General features: G+C 37.2%; 1 protein-coding gene across 5 annotated transcripts; it reads left to right on the top strand.

Annotated features, from left to right (window-relative positions):
* The first annotated feature begins 126 nt into the window (after positions 1-126).
* kynu (kynureninase) lies at positions 127-18,451 on the top strand. 5 transcript variants are annotated; one of them, XM_042404564.1, is made up of 17 exons: positions 127-141; positions 4,069-4,269; positions 5,590-5,743; positions 7,229-7,351; positions 9,629-9,821; positions 9,924-10,044; positions 10,137-10,219; positions 12,171-12,232; positions 12,711-12,782; positions 13,795-13,869; positions 14,252-14,398; positions 15,057-15,155; positions 15,268-15,341; positions 15,768-15,820; positions 16,055-16,140; positions 16,325-16,555; positions 17,086-18,451. In XM_042404564.1, the coding sequence occupies exons 4-17, from the start codon at positions 7,346-7,348 to the stop codon at positions 17,203-17,205; spliced, it is 1,422 nt and encodes a 473-aa protein (XP_042260498.1). In that variant the 5' UTR covers positions 127-141; positions 4,069-4,269; positions 5,590-5,743; positions 7,229-7,345; the 3' UTR covers positions 17,206-18,451. The 5 variants fall into 5 exon arrangements, with proteins under 5 accessions (XP_042260498.1, XP_042260501.1, XP_042260503.1 ...); XM_042404567.1 differs by lacking the exon at positions 7,229-7,351; XM_042404569.1 differs by lacking the exons at positions 127-141; positions 4,069-4,269; positions 5,590-5,743; positions 7,229-7,351 and adding an exon at positions 7,643-7,899.
* Positions 18,452-19,524: the final 1,073 nt, after the last annotated feature.

Here is a 19,524-nt window from a genome sequence, read left to right on the forward strand (position 1 = left end):
TAGAGAAAAGAGGGTTAAATTTGCGCTGCCCTCGCTGGAGACTGCGGCTTTCCTCTGTGGAGCGCGCAAGATGACAAAAGAGAAGAGAGGAGGGAGGAGGAGGAGGAGGCAACTGCCCAACTGAGGAGTCTGTATGCGTAGGTGGGTCCTCAATCCTCTCCATCATCATCACATGGAAATAAGTCAATAAATGATCCACTCCAACTGTCCCAATCAGAGCTGAGATCCCCTTAGCGCGGTCTCCAAGGCTTTATCACAGTTTACTTCAATATAAACACTTTGAACTTCAAGGACTGTTTAGACTGACTGCTGGAAGCCATAAGACACAGATCCGTGCGTGAATATAGAATAACATCAGATCTAAAGTCACTGGGAAAACATGTGGTGCTTCCTCATTATGTAAAGCCAAGACTCATTTTTGAAATATTTAATGTATTTTACTGCAATTCTGTAAATTACTGAATAGTTTTAAAACAGAAACAATCGGGGGGTGTAAAAAAACATACCTAATGTGCAGCAGACTGTAAGTATAACTACATTGTATATACAGTACATACAGTACACTCTGCTGCAGCTGTATCTACTCAGTGCAGTTGTATAAACTCACAGCATGTCAGCAGAGGAAGTGAGTGCCCAGTCAGGCTTTATTTCAACATGAGGATAAAATGATGCACGTGAAATTAATTATTAACAGAGCAGGACATGTGTATGAAGGGCTTTATTCAAAAATATTAAAGAGCTGAATAAAAAATGCCTCTTTTTTTAAAATCTTGAGTATATTTAATATAGTAATTGTCAAATAAATTCTAAAAATAGTTACTTGGAGTGTATTCCTAAACACAACAAAGCAATTATTTTTTTTTAAAAATGACTTTGAAATAACATATGACATGCAACACAGGCAGTAAATACACATGACATAATATTTTAAAAAAGTCCTAACAGAGCGTAGACTTTCACCCCCAGTCATCAACAAAAAAAGGAAAAACAAAACGAATTATTTTTTTGTATTTTCTGTTTACAGATATATATTTTTTCTCCACCAAACAATACAAAAGCTCTCTTGAACACTGACCAATGAAAAAGCATTATCTGTTCTCTCAGTTCATTACCTGTTCATGTGACTGAAAACAGTTTGTGACTGAGATCATTGCACTGCAGGGGGAAGTGGGAACCTGCAGAGTTGAAACAGAGAAGGTCGGCCTTTGGAGTGTAAAGTAAATATCAGGTGCTGGAGGCTTTGGAGACAAAAAGACATACCTTTCCACTAAATAAAAGACCTGAGAGGAGCAGCAGGTGTTCAATGCTCGCCTTTTCATCCAGACCTCACTGCAACACTGTGAGAAAGTCTCAGACCTTCAGGTTTCAGACTTTTTTTCTTCTTTCTTTGCACCAAAGCAGCATGGGAACATCCATGTTTTTGTTTCAATGCAGAGCTGAAAACTAAACATTTTTCTTCACATTTAGGCATTTAAAACATGAGAAAATTCTGTAAAACCAGTCTTGTACTGTGTTAGTTTAATTAGGTATGTTTACTGCCTTGCTCAAGGATATCACAACAATCAAGGGTCAAGTTTCCCTTGTCAGACTTTCCTTAATGGTTGTTGGGATTCAAACCCTCAACTTTCCTCCAGCTGAAAGTTCTCTCAAAGTAAAGGATTTGAAGCATCCTGGTGGTTAAGACTCATTTCACCTTATTTCCTGTTGCTTTTCTACTGTCTCTACACCTTCAAATTAAAACAAAGGGAGAGCTGACACATTTTCCCTCCTTGTTGAAGGCAAGTGGAGAAGCAGCTGAGGTCACAAAAGGGAGCATTGCATGCTATGCAACACTGCAGCAAAGTTTTGAAGCAGATTCTGCAACCTGAAGCAAAAACGGACAAAGATCACATTCCTCATCAACCCTTTCACTGCTGAATTGGATTGTTTTAAAGCCCCCTTCAATGGCAGACGAAGCAGCGTCCCAGTTGGAGATGATTGAACTTTCTGAGGATGACAGACTTTAATGTGTTTTGAGAGAAGGAACCACAGAGTTTTGGAAAATTGTGCCCACAGACAGATATCCCAAATGTCAAACAGGCTGCACTCAAGTTAATGTCTATGTTTGGATCAACTTACGTCTGTAAATCAGTTTTTTCTACACTGAAACAAGTGAAGTCAAAACATCCCTCTATTCTTACAGACACAAATGTGAAAAAGTTGCACTGAGTGGCCACAACTGATTACAAGCCAGACCTGAAAAGGATTGTGGAAAACAAAGACTGCCATGTGTCCCACTGAATAAACCGAGGGAAGAAAAGACTAATGAAAACTGTTATGCATCATGTCATTAGACCTATAAGTCACTGTTGTTGTTGTAGTGTGGGCATGCATGTGTCATGCAGCTCTTTGCAATGGTGTGGGATTTTTTTAGGCTCTTTATGCTGGACTGGTTGGTCACACTGTCCTAGATGAACCTGTCAGTGCTAATGAATACGCCCCTTTTCCAAAGCCTCTATTGTCTTGTAGCTGCATTGTATTTAGGGGTCAGTCCCATAAAAAAAAGAGTATGTTAGATTGTAGGGTTGTAGGGGATGTGCAATGTAACTAAGTACATTTACTCAAGTACTGAGCTTAAGTACTTAAAGGACCAGTGTGTAAGATTTAGTAGCATCTAGCAGAACAGACTTGGCAGAAATGGAATATAATATTCATAAGTATGTTTTCATTAGAGTATAATCACCTGAAAATAAGAATTTGTTGTGTTTGTGTTACCTTAGAATGAGCCCTTTAAATCTACATAGGGAGCGGGTCCTCTCCCATGGAGGCACCGCAATGTTTCTACAGTAGCCCAGAATGGACAAACCAAACACTGGCTCTAGAGAGGGTCTCTCGTGTTTTTCATGAGTTTCGCAGCCACCGTAGGTTTTCCTACACACTGAGAAGGGGAGGGGGGCTGTATTCAGTTTGTTGCAATCTGCAACCTCACTGCTAGATGCCACTAAATCTTACACACTGGTCCTTGAAGGCAAAAATTCCCTAAAATATAAAAAATCACAAATAATTTAAAAGTAAAGGCTTTAATATGCTTCAAACAAATTAGTTCGTACGAAGTGTTGTCTAAACATGTCATACGGTGAAAATTTTAATAATTGTTGTTGCAAATAGACACACTTAAAAGTCCTTGAGAAAAGGTTCCACTTAAGATTGTCTCTAATTTAAAAAACAAGAGGACCCAAGAAGATTCCCTGAGGAACGCCTTTAAAAGATCATGAAATCTGGCAGTATCCTCAAACATGAGGCAGCTTTAAAGTATATTTCTGTGAGGAAGGAACCCTGGGGTGTTTATTACCTTCAGCCTGACATTAGAAACCTCGGTGGTACGTTCTGACTGTGTGTTGCATTATGGTTTTATACTTTTTGTAACTACTATTCCTCTACAGTTCCTCTTGTGTTTTAAACTATGAATGTTGCTGATAAATTCACTCTTAAAGCTTCATATGTGTTGTAAAAATAACAGCTCATCTCAGACATGACCTTCTGAAACTATTAAGAAGAAAAAGTGCTCTCGAGGTCAAGCTGATTGACTTTTGACCCCATCCACCCTGCCCTCTAAGTTTTCAGAGGCTGAATGATCATTTAAAGGTCACGATTGTTTTTCCCAAAACAAAATATGTTGGTCCTCCTCAATGTGTCTTCCACAGAGAGCTGGAAACAGTAATTGCAAATTAGCGTCATTGTAAGTTCTCTTAAACAAACTGACATAAACATGGCAACCAGTAAATATGTTTTTTTCCCACTGCACTCTTAAAAATAATGTGTTACTTTAAACACATCAGGAAACACATGTTTGAGCCATTTTCTGACACAAGATTTGTTAAAAATATATCTAGATTGCATGTTTTGTCAAAAAACACACACCATGTTTGGAAAAAACACAGGTTGGTGTCACATGAAGCAAGGCATGCGGACTTGTTAAAATGACTCGTGGCTTTTTAAGAGTGCAAAAACAATATGGTCGCAAGATGTTTGGGGGCATTGTAGCTGCTGATATGCCTCTTGTATGTTCTTCTCTTGTTTTTCTCACAGTAAAAGAGGATGTGTGACATCTGGAAGCGCTCAGGAGGCAGGACTGAAACTTTCCACCCACCCCCTTGTCGTTTCTCAGGGCACCAACATCAAAGGAGGCTGCAGATAATGTTTTCTCTGCCCTAAAGACGCTTCAATGAGGAGCCACCAATGCAGCCTGAAACCCAGGAGGTTCTCGAGAGTCTAATGTTTGATGATACGGTACTTCTGAACACACACAGGGCAGGTCTGAAGATGGTGAGAGTTACTGGACAAATTGAGGTTTTAGGGCAGGAACAGCAGGGAGGATGAGAGAGGATTGAGTACAAAGAATATTTTTTATTTCTATCATCCATTTTCAGTTTGAGGTACTTTTGTCACCAAATAGTGTTGGGAAATATGACATAAACCATGGGTTTGTTTGTTTGTTTATTGATTTAAATCCCCATCAGCTGCTGTATCGTTAAACAAAGTGCTTGTCAGATTGTTGAACATTGTCTGGAATTAAATTGTTGAGAGCTGAATCTGACAATGTTCGTTGCTGTTTCAAACTCGTCTGAAGGTAAAAGTTTTTATGGCTGTTTCTGAATGGTTACACTCAAACACAGGGTGAAAAGAGTGACAAGATGACAAAGATTACAGATTTTGTAAAAACACTACACACAAATTACATCATTTTGAAGAACTATTACCAGAACTACTACTGAAAATTTAGATGCCAGAACCATAGAAGCTCACATGTAAAGGTGAATAGAAGAACTGATAATTAGAATATGCACTGCAAAAAAACTGAGAGGGGTGTCAAAGATTCAAAATAAGCCCATATTTGCTGTCAGGAATCATTAATTCATTTTAAGGAGTTCCTCAAGGTACCTTCTCGGGTCCCCTTAATGACTCCAAAAATGCAGTGAAAATATTTGACTTTTTCATGCATCCTTTTAGTCATGGAGCTTTTCCAGAGCTATATTGTCAGAGGGTGCCGGCCTCACTTTGAGTCAAAGCACAGGCTGCTGGGCCTCACTGTGAGACGGTCAAACCTCCATACTGTAAGTCAGAGTACAGTACGACCTCTAAACCTTCAGCGTTGGCTTTTCTCACTCTGTCAGGTTGGATTACGGGACATTTCCCAGACAGCGGGGTGTCAGTGATTCAGTGTCCGTTTGCTGTGGTGGAAAAAATTGTATTTTATCTAAGATGGGTAATTAAAAACACCACTCATCACTGTTGTACTTGGTCCTGATTGGCTGATAACTTTCCAGTCACTTACATATTTCTGTAACAACATAAGACCCCAAAGAGATCCAACTTTAAGTAATAATACATTTTTCAGGAATCAAAACTTTATCATACACGTGATATTACTACTTAAACATAAATTCAGTTTCCTGCTTTTACAATATTCAGAATATATTTTTGTTCTAAGGAGCTTAAATTAGAAGAATTCAAGTTTTTATTTTATTTTAATAGAAGAAAAATACCAAATGACTTGCACATAATAAAACAGTACAATCACACTGTTTATTTAATGTATGGTTTTTGCAGGTTTTTTGCAGGTTCAAACACAGTTTGATGCAGTGTGGATGGAAAATATTACTTTCAGCAGGAGTGGGAGCAGCAGCTAATGTGATGGAATGAAAGCTGACGGCTTAGTGAGCTGTGAAGAGGAGATGAATAATGAGGCAGAGAAGAAAAGAAGGTGAGGAAAAAGATGAACACTAGCCATTTCTCACACTGAGACTGAATACAATAAAACTCAAATAAACTCAGAGTAGAGAAAAACAGACAAATTTAAGTCCCCAAAGTCATGTTATAGTAATATTAAGTAATTTTCTGATGAAGTTTCTTCATATTCACTCATTGTTTATTTCAGTTTACACTTCCAACACAAAATTGCAAACAAAATATACATCTAATCTTAAAAAAAATGAAAAAGAGCAAAAAAAAGAGTAAAAGAGAAAAAAGAAAATATAATTCTTATGTAATAAAACATTAAAAACCAAAAACAATCCACTAAAAATAAAAATTACTTGTGAAGTTTACATCATCCAGTTGTTAAAACACTCAAAATTGCGTCTATGATCGTCACCATCTGATGTTAAGTCATTAAAGCTCTGCAGGTGTTCAGGCAATAATTTGTTATTGGGTCTGAAAAATGCATTAAGTTCAACTAAATCTTTTTTTTTTTACGTGTGACTTAATTATAGATTAACACAGATTAATTTTCTGTAGTATATAAAGTAGATTTATACATTCATTTCACACATGTTGCCCCACACTTCCAAGATTGGCGATACATTGCTGCCATCTAGTGGAGGGGGGAAAAATGGAGTACAGTGGAAAGAAAAACTGGTTATTTGCTATGACAAACTATGCCAAATGCAAATTCTGACTCAAATAAAGTCACTGTCATGTCATTTTAACTTCCCACTTTAATAATCTGACATAATCTCTAGTGAATATAATTTAAATTCAAATCAACTCATTTGTGCACTTAAAGTTCTTATTGTATATTTCTCGTTGAATAAATGTATAGATTTAACTTCATGCACAAGAGTACATGTAAACATTATTTACATGACACACAGACAAATATACGGTATTGACTACATACATATATCTGAGTACTTTTGGTCCGACAGTGTTTTTCAGGTTTTCCCAGTTAAGGGAAATCTTATTATATAAGCTTCCACCATGGGACAGTTCAGTGCTGTTTATTGTTGTACAGGCATGGTGAAGACACAGCCCAATATGTTTTATAATATGTTTTGTTTCTTTCCTTTACTTCATCCAAGAATACAGTTTATTTTTAGGGTTGTATCTGAGGTCAGATACCATAATTATCATTAGTAAGTGAGGGCAAACAGAGTTATGGCAGCCTTTTTTAATACTATTTTGGCATAAAAAAGAACATTTTCTTGTCTTGTGTTACACTACAAGAGTAGAAATATAATTGAAAATCTCATGTACACATCCTGTAAGTTTATATGTTGTTATAAGGTCATATTTATTGGGCTCTACCTTATGTTTAAACTGTTTTCTACTGTAGATTTATGACTCATGTAATGTATTTTAAGCCAACAGTGTGCTTCTTTACCTGTGTGGCAAAAATCCCTTTCCTGTTTCAACATGACATTGCCCCCATGCACAAAACCAGATCCATGAAGAAATGTTTTTTTTCCAGTTTGGTGTGAAAGAACTTGACTGGCCTGCACAGAACCCTGATCTCAACCCCATCCAACACCTTTGGCATGAACTGGAACGCAGACTGCATCAGCTGTCCACATACTTTTGTCCATGAATGGATGTATGAGACATAAAGGAGCCTTTGACACCTACATAGATTCCCAAACAACTGAACCATGAAAACTGCAAACCAAATCAAAATTAAAAATGATAATATTAACAGACAACAAACTAAAATTTAAATATAAATTAACTTGATTATTTTATGCAGTGTGTGTGTGTGTGTGTGCGTGTGTGTGTGTGTGTGTGTGTGTGTGTGTGTGTGTGTGTGTGTGTGTGTGTGTGTGTGTGTGTGTGTTTTGTCTACATCATGTGGAACTTCACACTGTATGTTTGGATTTTCACACCTGAAAGTGAAACCATGAAAAGGAGGAACTCACCGTTACATGCAGGCGTTAAATCACAGGAATTAGTCTGATCCATGAAGGGGTTACTAAACGACATGTTCAGCTCTGGATAGATCTGAAACTTGAGGTCGGTTCATTAGAATAATGATTAACTTGAGAACAAGCACGGCGAGGTTAAAGAGCATTTTCAGAGCAGAGGATTCACTCAGTGTGACTGTTGTCTGCGGAGAGGAAGCTTATCTGCAAACCAACTGATCCAACTGTGAGTTACAGCTTTCTGTTCACTGCAGGTTTCACTTCTTGAGAGGATTAATGACGGTTAACATGACTGATTATCAATGTAAACACAGCTGTTTTTATTTGATGTCCAATGTGAACTTAAATAATTTTAATTGAGTATTGGATAACAAGAGAATTGGATTGCTTTTGGTGTTGTTATATCTAAGTTTAACAATGTCTTACTATATATTTTAGAGGTTAAAGTAGATGGCTGACATGTGTTTAAAAGTGACAGTAGACTGTTGTGATTTTTTCTCTGTTTTTTCCTCTAATTTTCAACGAAAGAATATCTTTATATGAATGGAGAGATTAGGAACATAAGAGTTTTTTAGTTGTATTAGTAAATATTAAATATTATAAATGAATAGTAATGGATTTTGACACTCCTTTCTTATTCTTTGCTTCTTGTTTTACTTCAGGGAATAATCAGGCTCCCAGTTTTGGGACTACAGTTCCCATAATGCTTTGGGGGATGTACACAGAATGTTGACATGTGAGCGATAACTTGAACCCCGTTTTTTGAGCATATATTTGTTTACATGTTGGTAAATTGGCACTGTTAAAAGCTTGCCGAATTACCTTTCAGTAGTTTCTGTTTACATTGTACCCGTGGATGCGCAGACAACTATCATTGGATTACTTAAATACTGAAGAAAACGTAAAAACGTGACGATTCTCAGGCAAGTTCTGCAAGGCAAGTCTTTTTTCCCCCTCATTATTTCCAAGCAGTTTCTAACAAGTTTGTACGCGATGAACATCAGAGATCATCATCGGGAGGTGTAAATAACACTGAACTAAAATATAGGTGTATCATGTCTTTGTGTACAGATTTAACTGAGTTATGGCTCAAAGAAGAAGTATTAGTTTTGTGAACGGATGTTGAAATAGATGCTTTTAAGGGACCATTTGAACTGAAAATGTCATTAAAAGTGTGACTCTTACACCCTCCTATACACAAATGCATGTTTCACATAGAATATGCTGTACAATATGTTTATTGAGATATGTTTCTAAATATATATGTTATTAAACACTCAGATGACACTCTCAATAATGTATTTTTGGAACCTGGAAATACATTTTCCTCCTATATGCTCTTTTAACAGCAGGTGCAGGTTTATGTCTTATGCTGTAGCTCAATATTTGGTGAATTTCAGCCAAATAATCCTCAGATATGGTCATGGTGAAAAAATTCTGTTCTTTTTTGAGTTCCTTATTGATTAAGTTCCTGAGAAGATTATACACATTTTTCACTCAAGAGAGAGACAACTTCCAACATACTTTGTGACTATTTTGAATTTTGAATTGATGTGATCTGCATAGACATATTTTCAGCGAGTTTTTGTTGATGGGCCAAAACACATGTCACGAGTTATTTAACATTGGGGTCCTTTGATATGCAGATTTCAAAGAGTAAATGGGGATTTTGAGTCATTAATAAGAAAACATAATAATACCATGCTCAAATTTACACAAAAATGAAAATTGAAAGCTCTGATATGAGAAGTTTGGAGCGTAAAAACAGAGTTACATGCCTGAAAAGGTTAAGAAACCTTAACCAAAGATAAAATGAGTTAGGGTTAGGGTTAGGGGTTAGGGTTAGGGTTAGGGCTAACCCTAACCCATTAAAGAAACCCATGCATTTGATTCTTTAGTCATTACAATTCATGTTTTAAAAAGCTATGTTTGTCATGTATCTCCTTTATCTGCAGGCCAACGGCCCTCCAGTCTCAGTAATGGACCCGTTCATCGGCTCAACTCCGAGAGAAACTCTGGAGCGAGTTTCAGCCTCGCTGGGCTGCAGTCCCACCTCCGCAGAAGTGGCTACTTACCTTGACAAACACGACAAACTGCGACACCTCAGGGGGGAATTTCTGGTGCCCAAAATTGCAGATTTGCCTCCTTGTGAGTCAAAGATACAACATAAAAGATGGTGCAGATGGATATTACACAGTCATTTATTTATTTAAATATTCTTAAATGACTTTCTCTTTATTGTCTCTGTAGCTGATCTCTCGTTGGTCGATGGCACCAAAGAATGCATCTACCTGGTGGGAAACTCGTTGGGGCTTCAGCCCAAAATGGCCAGGAAGTACCTGGAAGAGGAGCTGGAGAAGTGGGCCAAAACGTACGCTAACTCTTTATTTCCATATTTACCTTAACGATTAGAAGGGATAAAGTTTTTTTGTTTGCATTTCATCAAATAAACTCTCTTTGCAGGGGTGTCCATGGTCACACAGAAGGCTCTCGACCTTGGGCGTGGGCTGAAAACAACATAGAGGAACTCATGGCTAATATTGTTGGTAAGAGACACCAGGAAGCTGCCAAGCAATAGCTTCTACTTAAACATTTCTTTAAGGAGCAGATCAAGTTTTGGGAATTTAACTTTCCTATTAAACTCCCCAAAAAAGGAAAGCTGAAAATGTGAACACATCGAGCCAAATTGTTCAGTCAAATACCGGACACAGCGACTCATATTTGAGATACAAATATGAACTTTTAGGGGTGCAGACTTGGATCAGTTAGGGCTAATAATCAGTTCCTTCTAGTTGTTTTTACATTTATTTATCCAAAGTGTTCTGTTAAGAAAGATTCCTGGTCATAGCACACATACTAACACAATACACAGAAAATCAAGACACTAACACGCTTATAGAAGAGGAAGGATAAGAGGGCGGAGTTTGAAAATAAAACCAAGGAAAATGAGGAACATATACAAGTTTCACATTAAAGAGAAAATGAGGGAAAAACATCATTTTGATGCCTTATTATTATTATTTTTTTGTATGGCCAGAGGACAGAACAGGATCTTTCAATAACAGTGGAAAGTATCTAAGTTCATTTACTCAACTACTCTACTTAAGTACAATTTTGAGGTACTTGTACTTAAGTATTTCCATTTCATGCGACTTTATACTTGCACTTCACTACATTTCAGAGGGAAATGTTGTACTTTCTACATACTACCTCATACTACTCCACTTTATTTATTTTACAGCTGGAATTACTTTTCAGATGAGCTTTTTGCGACTTTTTCATATGTTTAATAATACATTTTTTATTCATAGAGCACTTTCAGGAAGTCTCTCCCCAAACACATCCGAGACTGCACCGATCGATCTGTCCGTGTTCAAATCATTAATCAAAACTCACCTTTTTCCAGAACTGCTTATAATGTGTGATTACTGTTGTGTGTTGTATGTTTTTAGCGTGTTGTTTTCTATCGTCATTTTATGTAAAGTGTGCTTGAAGAATCTTTCTGTGAGGGCTGCTTGTTCAGGTCACTGCACTTCTGTGTTTTGTAGAGTCCAAAGTACACATGAAAGGCCCTTTAAACAAACCTGCAGTGACATACACAGAGTCTGTATAGGCTGAAGTCTACGTTCTTTAGCTTCCCTGAAAAGATCATTTGTACACAGATTGGTTCTTTACTGCGAGTTTACACTGATTGGTCCAATTAACAGTTTATTTCTGGGCTCGATCGTTTCTCAACTGATGATTGCAGACTGATTACTCAAAGCAATAAGGCTCGTTTTCACACAACTAGAGTTGATGAGCCTTGGTGGTACTTTTTAGGGTTTGAATTAACGATTATTTACATTACAGACTAATCTATTGATTATTTTATGATTCTTTGATTCATAGTTTAGTCTAAAAAGGTCACTTCCAAGAGTCCATGGTAACATCTAATAACTTATTTTGTCTGATAAACAGACCAATTTGCAATCATGTAAAAATGAGCAAATCCTCACATTTTGAGGAGCTAGAAACAGTGGATACATGACTTAAGAGATTAATCAATTAATCAACTAAAAAAGTTTTAGGCCTGGTGTGAATCATAGAATAACCAATATAAGAAAAAATGTAAAATCTTATGTATGGATTGTACCATATATATCAGTATAAACTGTGTTTTAAAGGTAGAGTTACTCCAAAAGAACAAACAAAACAAACAAAAAAATAGGCATATTTGCTGTTTCAGGCTTCCAGTTTTACTGTAAAACCATTATCAGAAGCAGGTCAACGTGTCAGATGATGTTAAACATCAGGTGTGTCTGATGATGTCAGAGGCTTTAACGGTTTATATATTTTGACACGCAAAACTTGAAACAGCAAATTCACCTCTGTACTCTTTAAAGTTACTCTTAAATATCAGTGGATCTTCTGGTTTCTGGAATATACCATCGAAAAAATAAAATGCAACTAAATCCTTGAAAAAGATTGACTCATTTTGTTTTGTTTTATTTCTTACAGGAGCTAAAACTGAGGAGGTGGCGATCATGAACGGCCTGACTGTTAATTTACACCTTCTAATGGTGAGATACAGTCATTTTCTACAGTATTTTCTGTTGTTCAATGCCATAACTCATGGAGAACGTTCACCACATGCAATTGTTTGTCCAACATTGATTATCAAAATCCATACTTGTGATGTTAATGTTTTGGTATCTCATTTTGGCCCATACTGTGCCAACCATTCAGTGAAACTTGCATTAAGTTTTATTTACTTGTAAGTGACATGTACAGAGAACATTGCCATTGTAATGTACACTTGTATATAGCCGAAGCTAATTTCCAACACCAGTCCCTTGATGGTCCATTGACAGTCCAAGCAATCATTAAAACTACATACAAGGAACTCCTGTGAGGCAAGCTATGCAAACATATTGATTGTAACTGCAAAGATGGATGATGGAACAAGAAGAAACCCTGTTGTGTAAATGTAGGATGTCATTTAAATTGAAGCGAAAGCAACTAAAGTACTAACAGTCATTTCATGTCATTTCTGTGCAGCTCTCCTTCTACAAACCCACAGCGACTCGCCACAAAATCCTTCTAGAGGACAAGGCATTTCCTTCAGATCATGTAATGTAATCCACATTAACACAAATGTTGTTTTCAAAGGCTACATGTCCCACATTCTGACACTTAAACAACAGTTTTCAATGAATTCCTTTCCTTGCCCCTGTTTTTGTTTGTTTTTAAGTACGCGAACTGAACCTCAAAGTCCCTTTTTTACCACGTTTGTTGATTTATTGCTGCTTTGATGCCAGCTTGAAAGAAATCCATCTCAAAATCAGTGTTCATTGGATGTTAGATCACAAGAATCATAAGAATGGGTTTCTTGCAGTAAACATAATTAGAGTAATAAGAGTAACATCCCCCACCCTTACTCAATTTACTCATTTTTCAACTAACACCCTGTGTTCCTAATTTTACCCATTTTTCGATTATCACCCACCCCTTATTCATTTTATCAAATTTTCAGGAAAATCGAACGCCTTTTTCATTTTACACAAAGAATTTATGCCTGAATATTTATTCTATAGTGAAATCATCTCTCTGCTCTGGCAGGTAACTTTACTGGTTTCAGAGTGGTTGCTTTTTATAAGTTTTTTCATTTTGGAGCAAGTTAATCCCAAAGTTATTTTAGCTTTTAGTTCTTTTATTCAGTGTCATGCTTCAATTTTATGCATCAACACCTTGTTGTGTTGTTTAATTTTTTTGCTCTTTTTCCCTCATTTTATGTTTCTGCATGTCCAACCTTTATGTTTATGATTTATAATTGTGTGTTTTCATTTGTAAGTTTTGTGGAAAAGTGTGCTATGTGTAGTTTTTTTTTAGCCAATGATGTATTATATCCTCAAAAGATGTCAATAAGCTTGTATCAAATGGAATTTATTGAAAACAGCAAAAATGTCTGCCAGAGCAGCAAAACAGTTCGATTGAAAAGGTCAGAACATCACCCTGAGAACTTAACCAATGATGCCACCCCAAAACAAAGACAGACCAAGCAGACCAACTCCAGTGTGTTTGTAAAGCTGTTGTCTGGAGTTCACCGGTGTCCGTGTTATGAACCCGTCTCCTCTGTCCGTAGTACGCTGTAGAATCTCAGATCCGACTGCGAGGATTCGACCCTCAGCAGAGCATGCTGCTGCTGTCACCCAGACCGGTACGTCCAACCTGTTTTACACAACATTTGCGCTCAAGAACAGATGAAGTATTATTTATTATATATCTAAATACTGTTGGGAAGTTTAAAAAAAGGCATTTAAATTTCTGCCCAGTTTCAACTTACATTTTTTGACCTGCAATTCACCAGATCAGCTTACAAAACTCTTTTATCTGAATCTTGACTGGCACGTCAGAGACAGCACCATCTAGTGGCCGTTTGGGGATAGTGCAAAGTTACAAAACAGCAGCACAAGTTGAAACAAACTTAGAAGAAAAGAACAAAAAACGGAGTAACTCAAATATAGAAAGAAACAAAACAAATCAGGTCAGACTGGAGGAGAAACTTCAGCTGCATATGTTTGTGCTTCCTGTTCTGTCAGGGAGAGGAGACTCTGAGGACGGAGGACATCCTCGAGGTGATCGAGAAGGAGGGCGACTCTATCGCCGTGGTGATGTTCAGTGGAGTTCAGTACTACACCGGACAACTGTTCAACATGGCTGCCATCACTGAGGCTGGTCAGAGGAAGGTAACACACAAACACTGTGTTATAACATTTGAGTCAGGGCACAAAAATATAGAAAAAAAAGAAATAGAGACCAATCAAAGATACAAGACAAGTGTATTTTAAGAGGGAATTTAATAAAACATTCAAATGTCAGTAAATAATTTCCCTCTCTTTCTTGTATCTTGTGGTGTTTTTATTATTTCATGGACATATTAGTGGTTAATATGTTCATGAGAAAGTAAACAATAAGATAAATGTGCATTTGCATGATTACGTCTAGTTTTTAGCTGCAGTTTTTCCACAGTAAACACACTGTCGTCTTTGTATTTTGTACTGTGTCGTAATTGTAATTTTTTGGTGGCTTGGCAGTGGAAACAAACAGCACTGATTTTGACATTATCACCTCTTTTAAGTCGGATTTTACAGAGCTCTTCTGCACCAGTAAAGAACAGTAAAAAAAACCCAATAAAGGTGTCGGAATCGTGTGATAACTCTTTGAGGGTTAATCAGTACAAGATTACAGCCACTTTAAGTTCAACTGGCAGTCACAGCATTTTAAAATTTCAGTCTCATTCTCTGTTAAACACATAAGCAAGACAGAGGTAAAGTACACTTATGACTAACTATAACTAATAATAATGCTGATAATTATAACTAACAGTCCATGTTTGTTTGTCAGGGCTGTTACGTTGGTTTTGATTGCGCTCACGCGGCCGGCAACGCCGAGCTGAAGCTGCACGACTGGGGGGTCGACTTCGCCTGCTGGTGCTCCTACAAGGTCAGCTGACAGGAAGCTGCACAAAACAGCTGCAGATGTCCCCGAATATGATAACATTGAATATAAAAATGAGAGTATAGTGTGTTTATGATGACCGACTGTATTTCCACAGTATATAAATTCAGGTGCTGGTGGTTTAGCTGGAGCGTTTATCCACGAGAAACATAAACACACCGTCAAACCAGCGTGAGTTCCCACACACTGTCATAAATAAGAATTAAAAGCTTGTATTGGAGCTTAATTTTTAGTATTTTGCAAAAATGTTAAAGTAGTTTCTGTCACATGCAAATCACGTGATTATTGTTAGTTTTAGTTCATGAGAATTTGTTGACTTTTAGCATTTTTGTTCAGTTTAGTTTTTACAGTAACATTTTATCAAGCAGCTTTAGGGCAAAACTTTAAAAATCATCATTTGAATCATTTGGTCAATAAAATGTGTCCAGAGCTGAGTGTAAACTCTTTAAATTGCTTTTTTTGTCCAACCAACAGTCCAAAAAACGCCCCAAAGATAATCATTTTACTATCATAGACAGCTAAGAAAACAGCAAATATTGACATTTGAGAAGCTTCAAAACGATGAATCTGCAACTGCTGATTAATTGTCTTCTCCAGGTTGTTGGGATGGTGGGGACACGACCTGAAGACTCGGTTCCAGATGAATAATGGTAAAGGAAGTAATTATTTTTAATAACAACCTTGACTGCTTGCATATGAACTTATTGCTAGTTTGTCTTTTTAGTTGTAAAAGGAAGTCGTGCTTCCATCTTGTGGTCTCAGTGTATATTACATCCCCTTATTTGTCTTTTTTGACATTTATATTAACATTTTGTTCACTGGCTTTAGGTTTAAATATGTCAAACAGATGTTGCTCCAGTTGTTATGTTGTGTTTTGTTCTCAGTGATGGAGCTGCAGCCCGGAGTGAGCGGATACAGGCTGTCGAACCAGCCCATCCTGCTGGTCTGCCCGCTGCAGGCCAGTTTAGAGGTACTGCTGTCTACTGGTTTTATTGGGAAATATTCTCCTGACACCTTATTTTACTACTTGTGTGCTTATTTTATTTACTTAAGAGTGTTAATTAGTTTAAAAAACATGTTTTATCATAATACATGGTAGAAAAGTGCCTGAAGAAGTGATTTACAGGACATCATTGTGCCCTTTTTCTCCCCAGGTGTTCAACATGACCAGCATGCAGGCGTTACGCAGGAAGTCTCTTCTGCTGACGGGCTACCTGGAGTATCTGATCCAGCACTACTACTCCAAAGACCCCTACCGCCCCCACAAACCTCATGTCCACATCATCACGCCCTCTGACCCCCAGCAGAGAGGCTGCCAGCTCTCGCTCTCCTTCTCCGTCCCCATCCGAAAAGTCTTCCAGGAGCTGGAGAAGAGGGGAGTCGCTGTGAGTAACGGGAGCCTTTTAGCTTCTAGTAGAGTCTTTTATGAAAATGTTGCTGTATTGGAGGAACACTGACAGGGATATAAGATTTAGAAGCAGTACTTGTTGTCCTCTAGAGTCTGTGAAAAGCAGAATAGTCTGGAAATTTTGTGATTCATAGAAAGTGGAAGAAAAACTCAGAGGAGCTGATGATTATGCAATCCCTCTAAATAAGTAAAAACAAGTAGAGATATTTATAGTGTTTGCTCTGTAAATGGTATTTTTAGTCATATTTTTGCGTCAATTACGTAATCTAATTACTTAAATTCATAACCTGACACACCCAAACTAGAAACTCTTCTCATAGATTTCTCACTGTTGAATGAATGTTTACTTTTGATGTCTGAAATCCATAAAACATCCAGACTAGAACTGAACATAACATCTGTTCAATTTTGATTTTATCTGATTTATAGAAAACATTCAGAAGTTTATTTTGACCCCTTTTTTTTTTTTATCAACCTGATTAACTTTGTCATCCTTCATCTCTCCAGTGTGACATGAGGGAGCCCAGCGTGCTTCGCATCGCTCCGGTGCCGCTCTACAACTCCTTCAGCGACGTTCATCGCTTCATAGAAACCCTCGGATCATCTCTCGCCGCCAGCAGCCAGTGAACGAACGAATGAATGAATGAATAAATGAATGAATGAATGAATGAAGAGTGGACTGTGGTTTTGCTGTGAAAATATCAGATCTGACTGCTGCAAACACCTGAAGCTGAAGCAGAGTTTAAGACCGTTTTATGATGTGTGAAATTTGAAATGAAAATTACTAATATTTTAATAATTTATTCACTGCTGGTACCTTTTAAGGGCGTGATTACCTTTAAATCCAAAAATGGATGTTTTGTTTTCTGGGAATTACACTTGAGAACAATTGTAATTGCTGTTAACCCGTTTTTCACTCTACTCTCATCCAGTTGCAGATACAGGACATTTAAATAGATAAAAACACGTTTTAGCAGAACTTTATAGCAGCTTTAAATATCATTAGCACACAACCAGCTATGTTTTAGTCTTTTTGTCTGCATGTATGTAATAATTGTTGTATGTTTATGTATATTGTTCTTGTTTTTTTGTGTATATGTGTTTTGTATGTATCTATGTTCTGCAGACATGTACAACACATAATATCAATCAATCAATACTAGTGCTGATAGCTGATTTTCTACAGAAATCTTACAATACTTTATCTCTTAAAGCAGTAAGATAACTTTTCCTGAAAGAAATGGAGTCTAAAATTGGCAAAACTACAGACCAAGTCTAGATGGTACCAAAAAACTATTGAGGTTGGATACCTTGATTCTGAGTGAAGACGCCAGATAAGTAATGATTTGGTGATTTGCAGGTCAACAACAGGTTAAAATTGGGCTAAATTTGGTTGAAAACACCAAAAACTCATAACGATAGCACCCACAATCCCTCGCCCTTGTCCTCCTCAGTCAATTGGGCACGACGCCCAGAGAGTTCACAGCATGGGATTTCCAAATGATGTGATTTTGGGGGGAAAAATTTGATGAAACCCACCTTCCCCCCCCCATCCCTCCCTCCCTCCCTCCCTCTCCACCCGGCTGTACATTACACACATGAGTTAGCCGACAGTCCTCCTTTCACCAATTAACACCTACTTTATTATAACGTTGACTTCTCCCTAATGTTCTTGCATGTGTTTATGCACTATTACCTTGACGGATGCCTATTCCACAATTAGACATATTTGGCATATCAATATGCAAAACCTAAATGGATTAACCTTCTTTAAAACTAATGAGCACTTGGATGCCCAGCTGGGGAATGGACCTGAATTAGCATTTGTCATCTTTTTTTTGGGGGTGATGTGAGAATAAATAATTGAAGAGTGGCTGGGTATTGTCTTTCCTTGGGCTACTTGTGTTTAAAGTGACTGTACTGTAAAAAAAAGAAAGAATATGCAGATTAATTATGACCGTGGGCTCACTGGTTTCACACAATCAGTGTCTGAGGACAAAAATATAAAGGTGTGTCTCTCAAATGAGAAAAATGGACAGTTTTAAACGGTGGGGGACTTTAAACATTGACTTATTTTATGTTTCTTTTGGGAGTTTATAATTTTTTGCTTTCCAGCAGAGTTTTTTAGTTAATTGGTTATTTTTAGGGTTTATTTTATTCTTCACTTTTATTAATTTTCCATGTGTTTTTATTTGATTGTAATTCTCAGTCTCTGTGAAGAACTTTGGTTCATGTGTTTTTAAATGTGCTCTATAAAGAAAAATCAACTGTAACTAATTAGAGAAAGAAAATCTGCATCTTCACTTTGAGTCTCATAATTGATACATTTTTAAGACCAACAACCAAATAAAACAATTAAAGAAACGCTGCGATAACTTTAAACTGTGAAGAAAAGTTTGCAGGTTCAAGGAAATCAAATATTTAATGAATAATCTGTAAATCCTCAGCAGCAGTTTGACTCAGTGGCTTCTTGCAGAGTTTCAAACCTCACTAAGATTGTGATTTTTTAAAAAATACACATCCTACTTAAAGACTGAAAAACTCTGAGGACATAACAGTGTAAAACCAACCAGGAGGCTCGAGGATGTAGAAAACTCTGCAGAGTTTAGAGTTGTAGGTCTGAACATTTGGACTTTTTGTGTTTCTGAGACTGCTGTGGGTTCAACAAAAGTACGTCCTGATTAAAGCTTAGTTCTGACCCTGTAAAGCTGTCAGTGTGATGCTAAATCAATGACTACATATCAATTGAAATGACTTTGGTATTTGTCTGAGTGTGAATAATATTCAGGACCAGAAATAATTGATATTCAGTCTTCAAGGAGTGTGTCTGAACCTTCATGTTGCACTTAACATTTCATTAAAACACATTTTCTTTGGATCTCTATTTACTGCTTCGGCTTCTTCGTCTGCACTGCAGCTCCCAGTGTCACCAGTCTGATGACCAGC

Source organism: Thunnus maccoyii, chromosome 24 (genome assembly GCF_910596095.1).
Source record: "Thunnus maccoyii chromosome 24, fThuMac1.1, whole genome shotgun sequence".
Taxonomy (NCBI): Eukaryota; Metazoa; Chordata; class Actinopteri; order Scombriformes; family Scombridae; genus Thunnus; species Thunnus maccoyii.

Bases quoted from the DNA above. Each gene is read 5' to 3' on its own strand.
- kynu (XM_042404564.1), top strand. The intron at 12,233-12,710 runs GTGAGATACAGT...ATTTCTGTGCAG, and splicing joins TTAATTTACACCTTCTAATG to CTCTCCTTCTACAAACCCAC. The intron at 13,870-14,251 runs GTACGTCCAACC...CTGTTCTGTCAG, and splicing joins TGCTGCTGTCACCCAGACCG to GGAGAGGAGACTCTGAGGAC.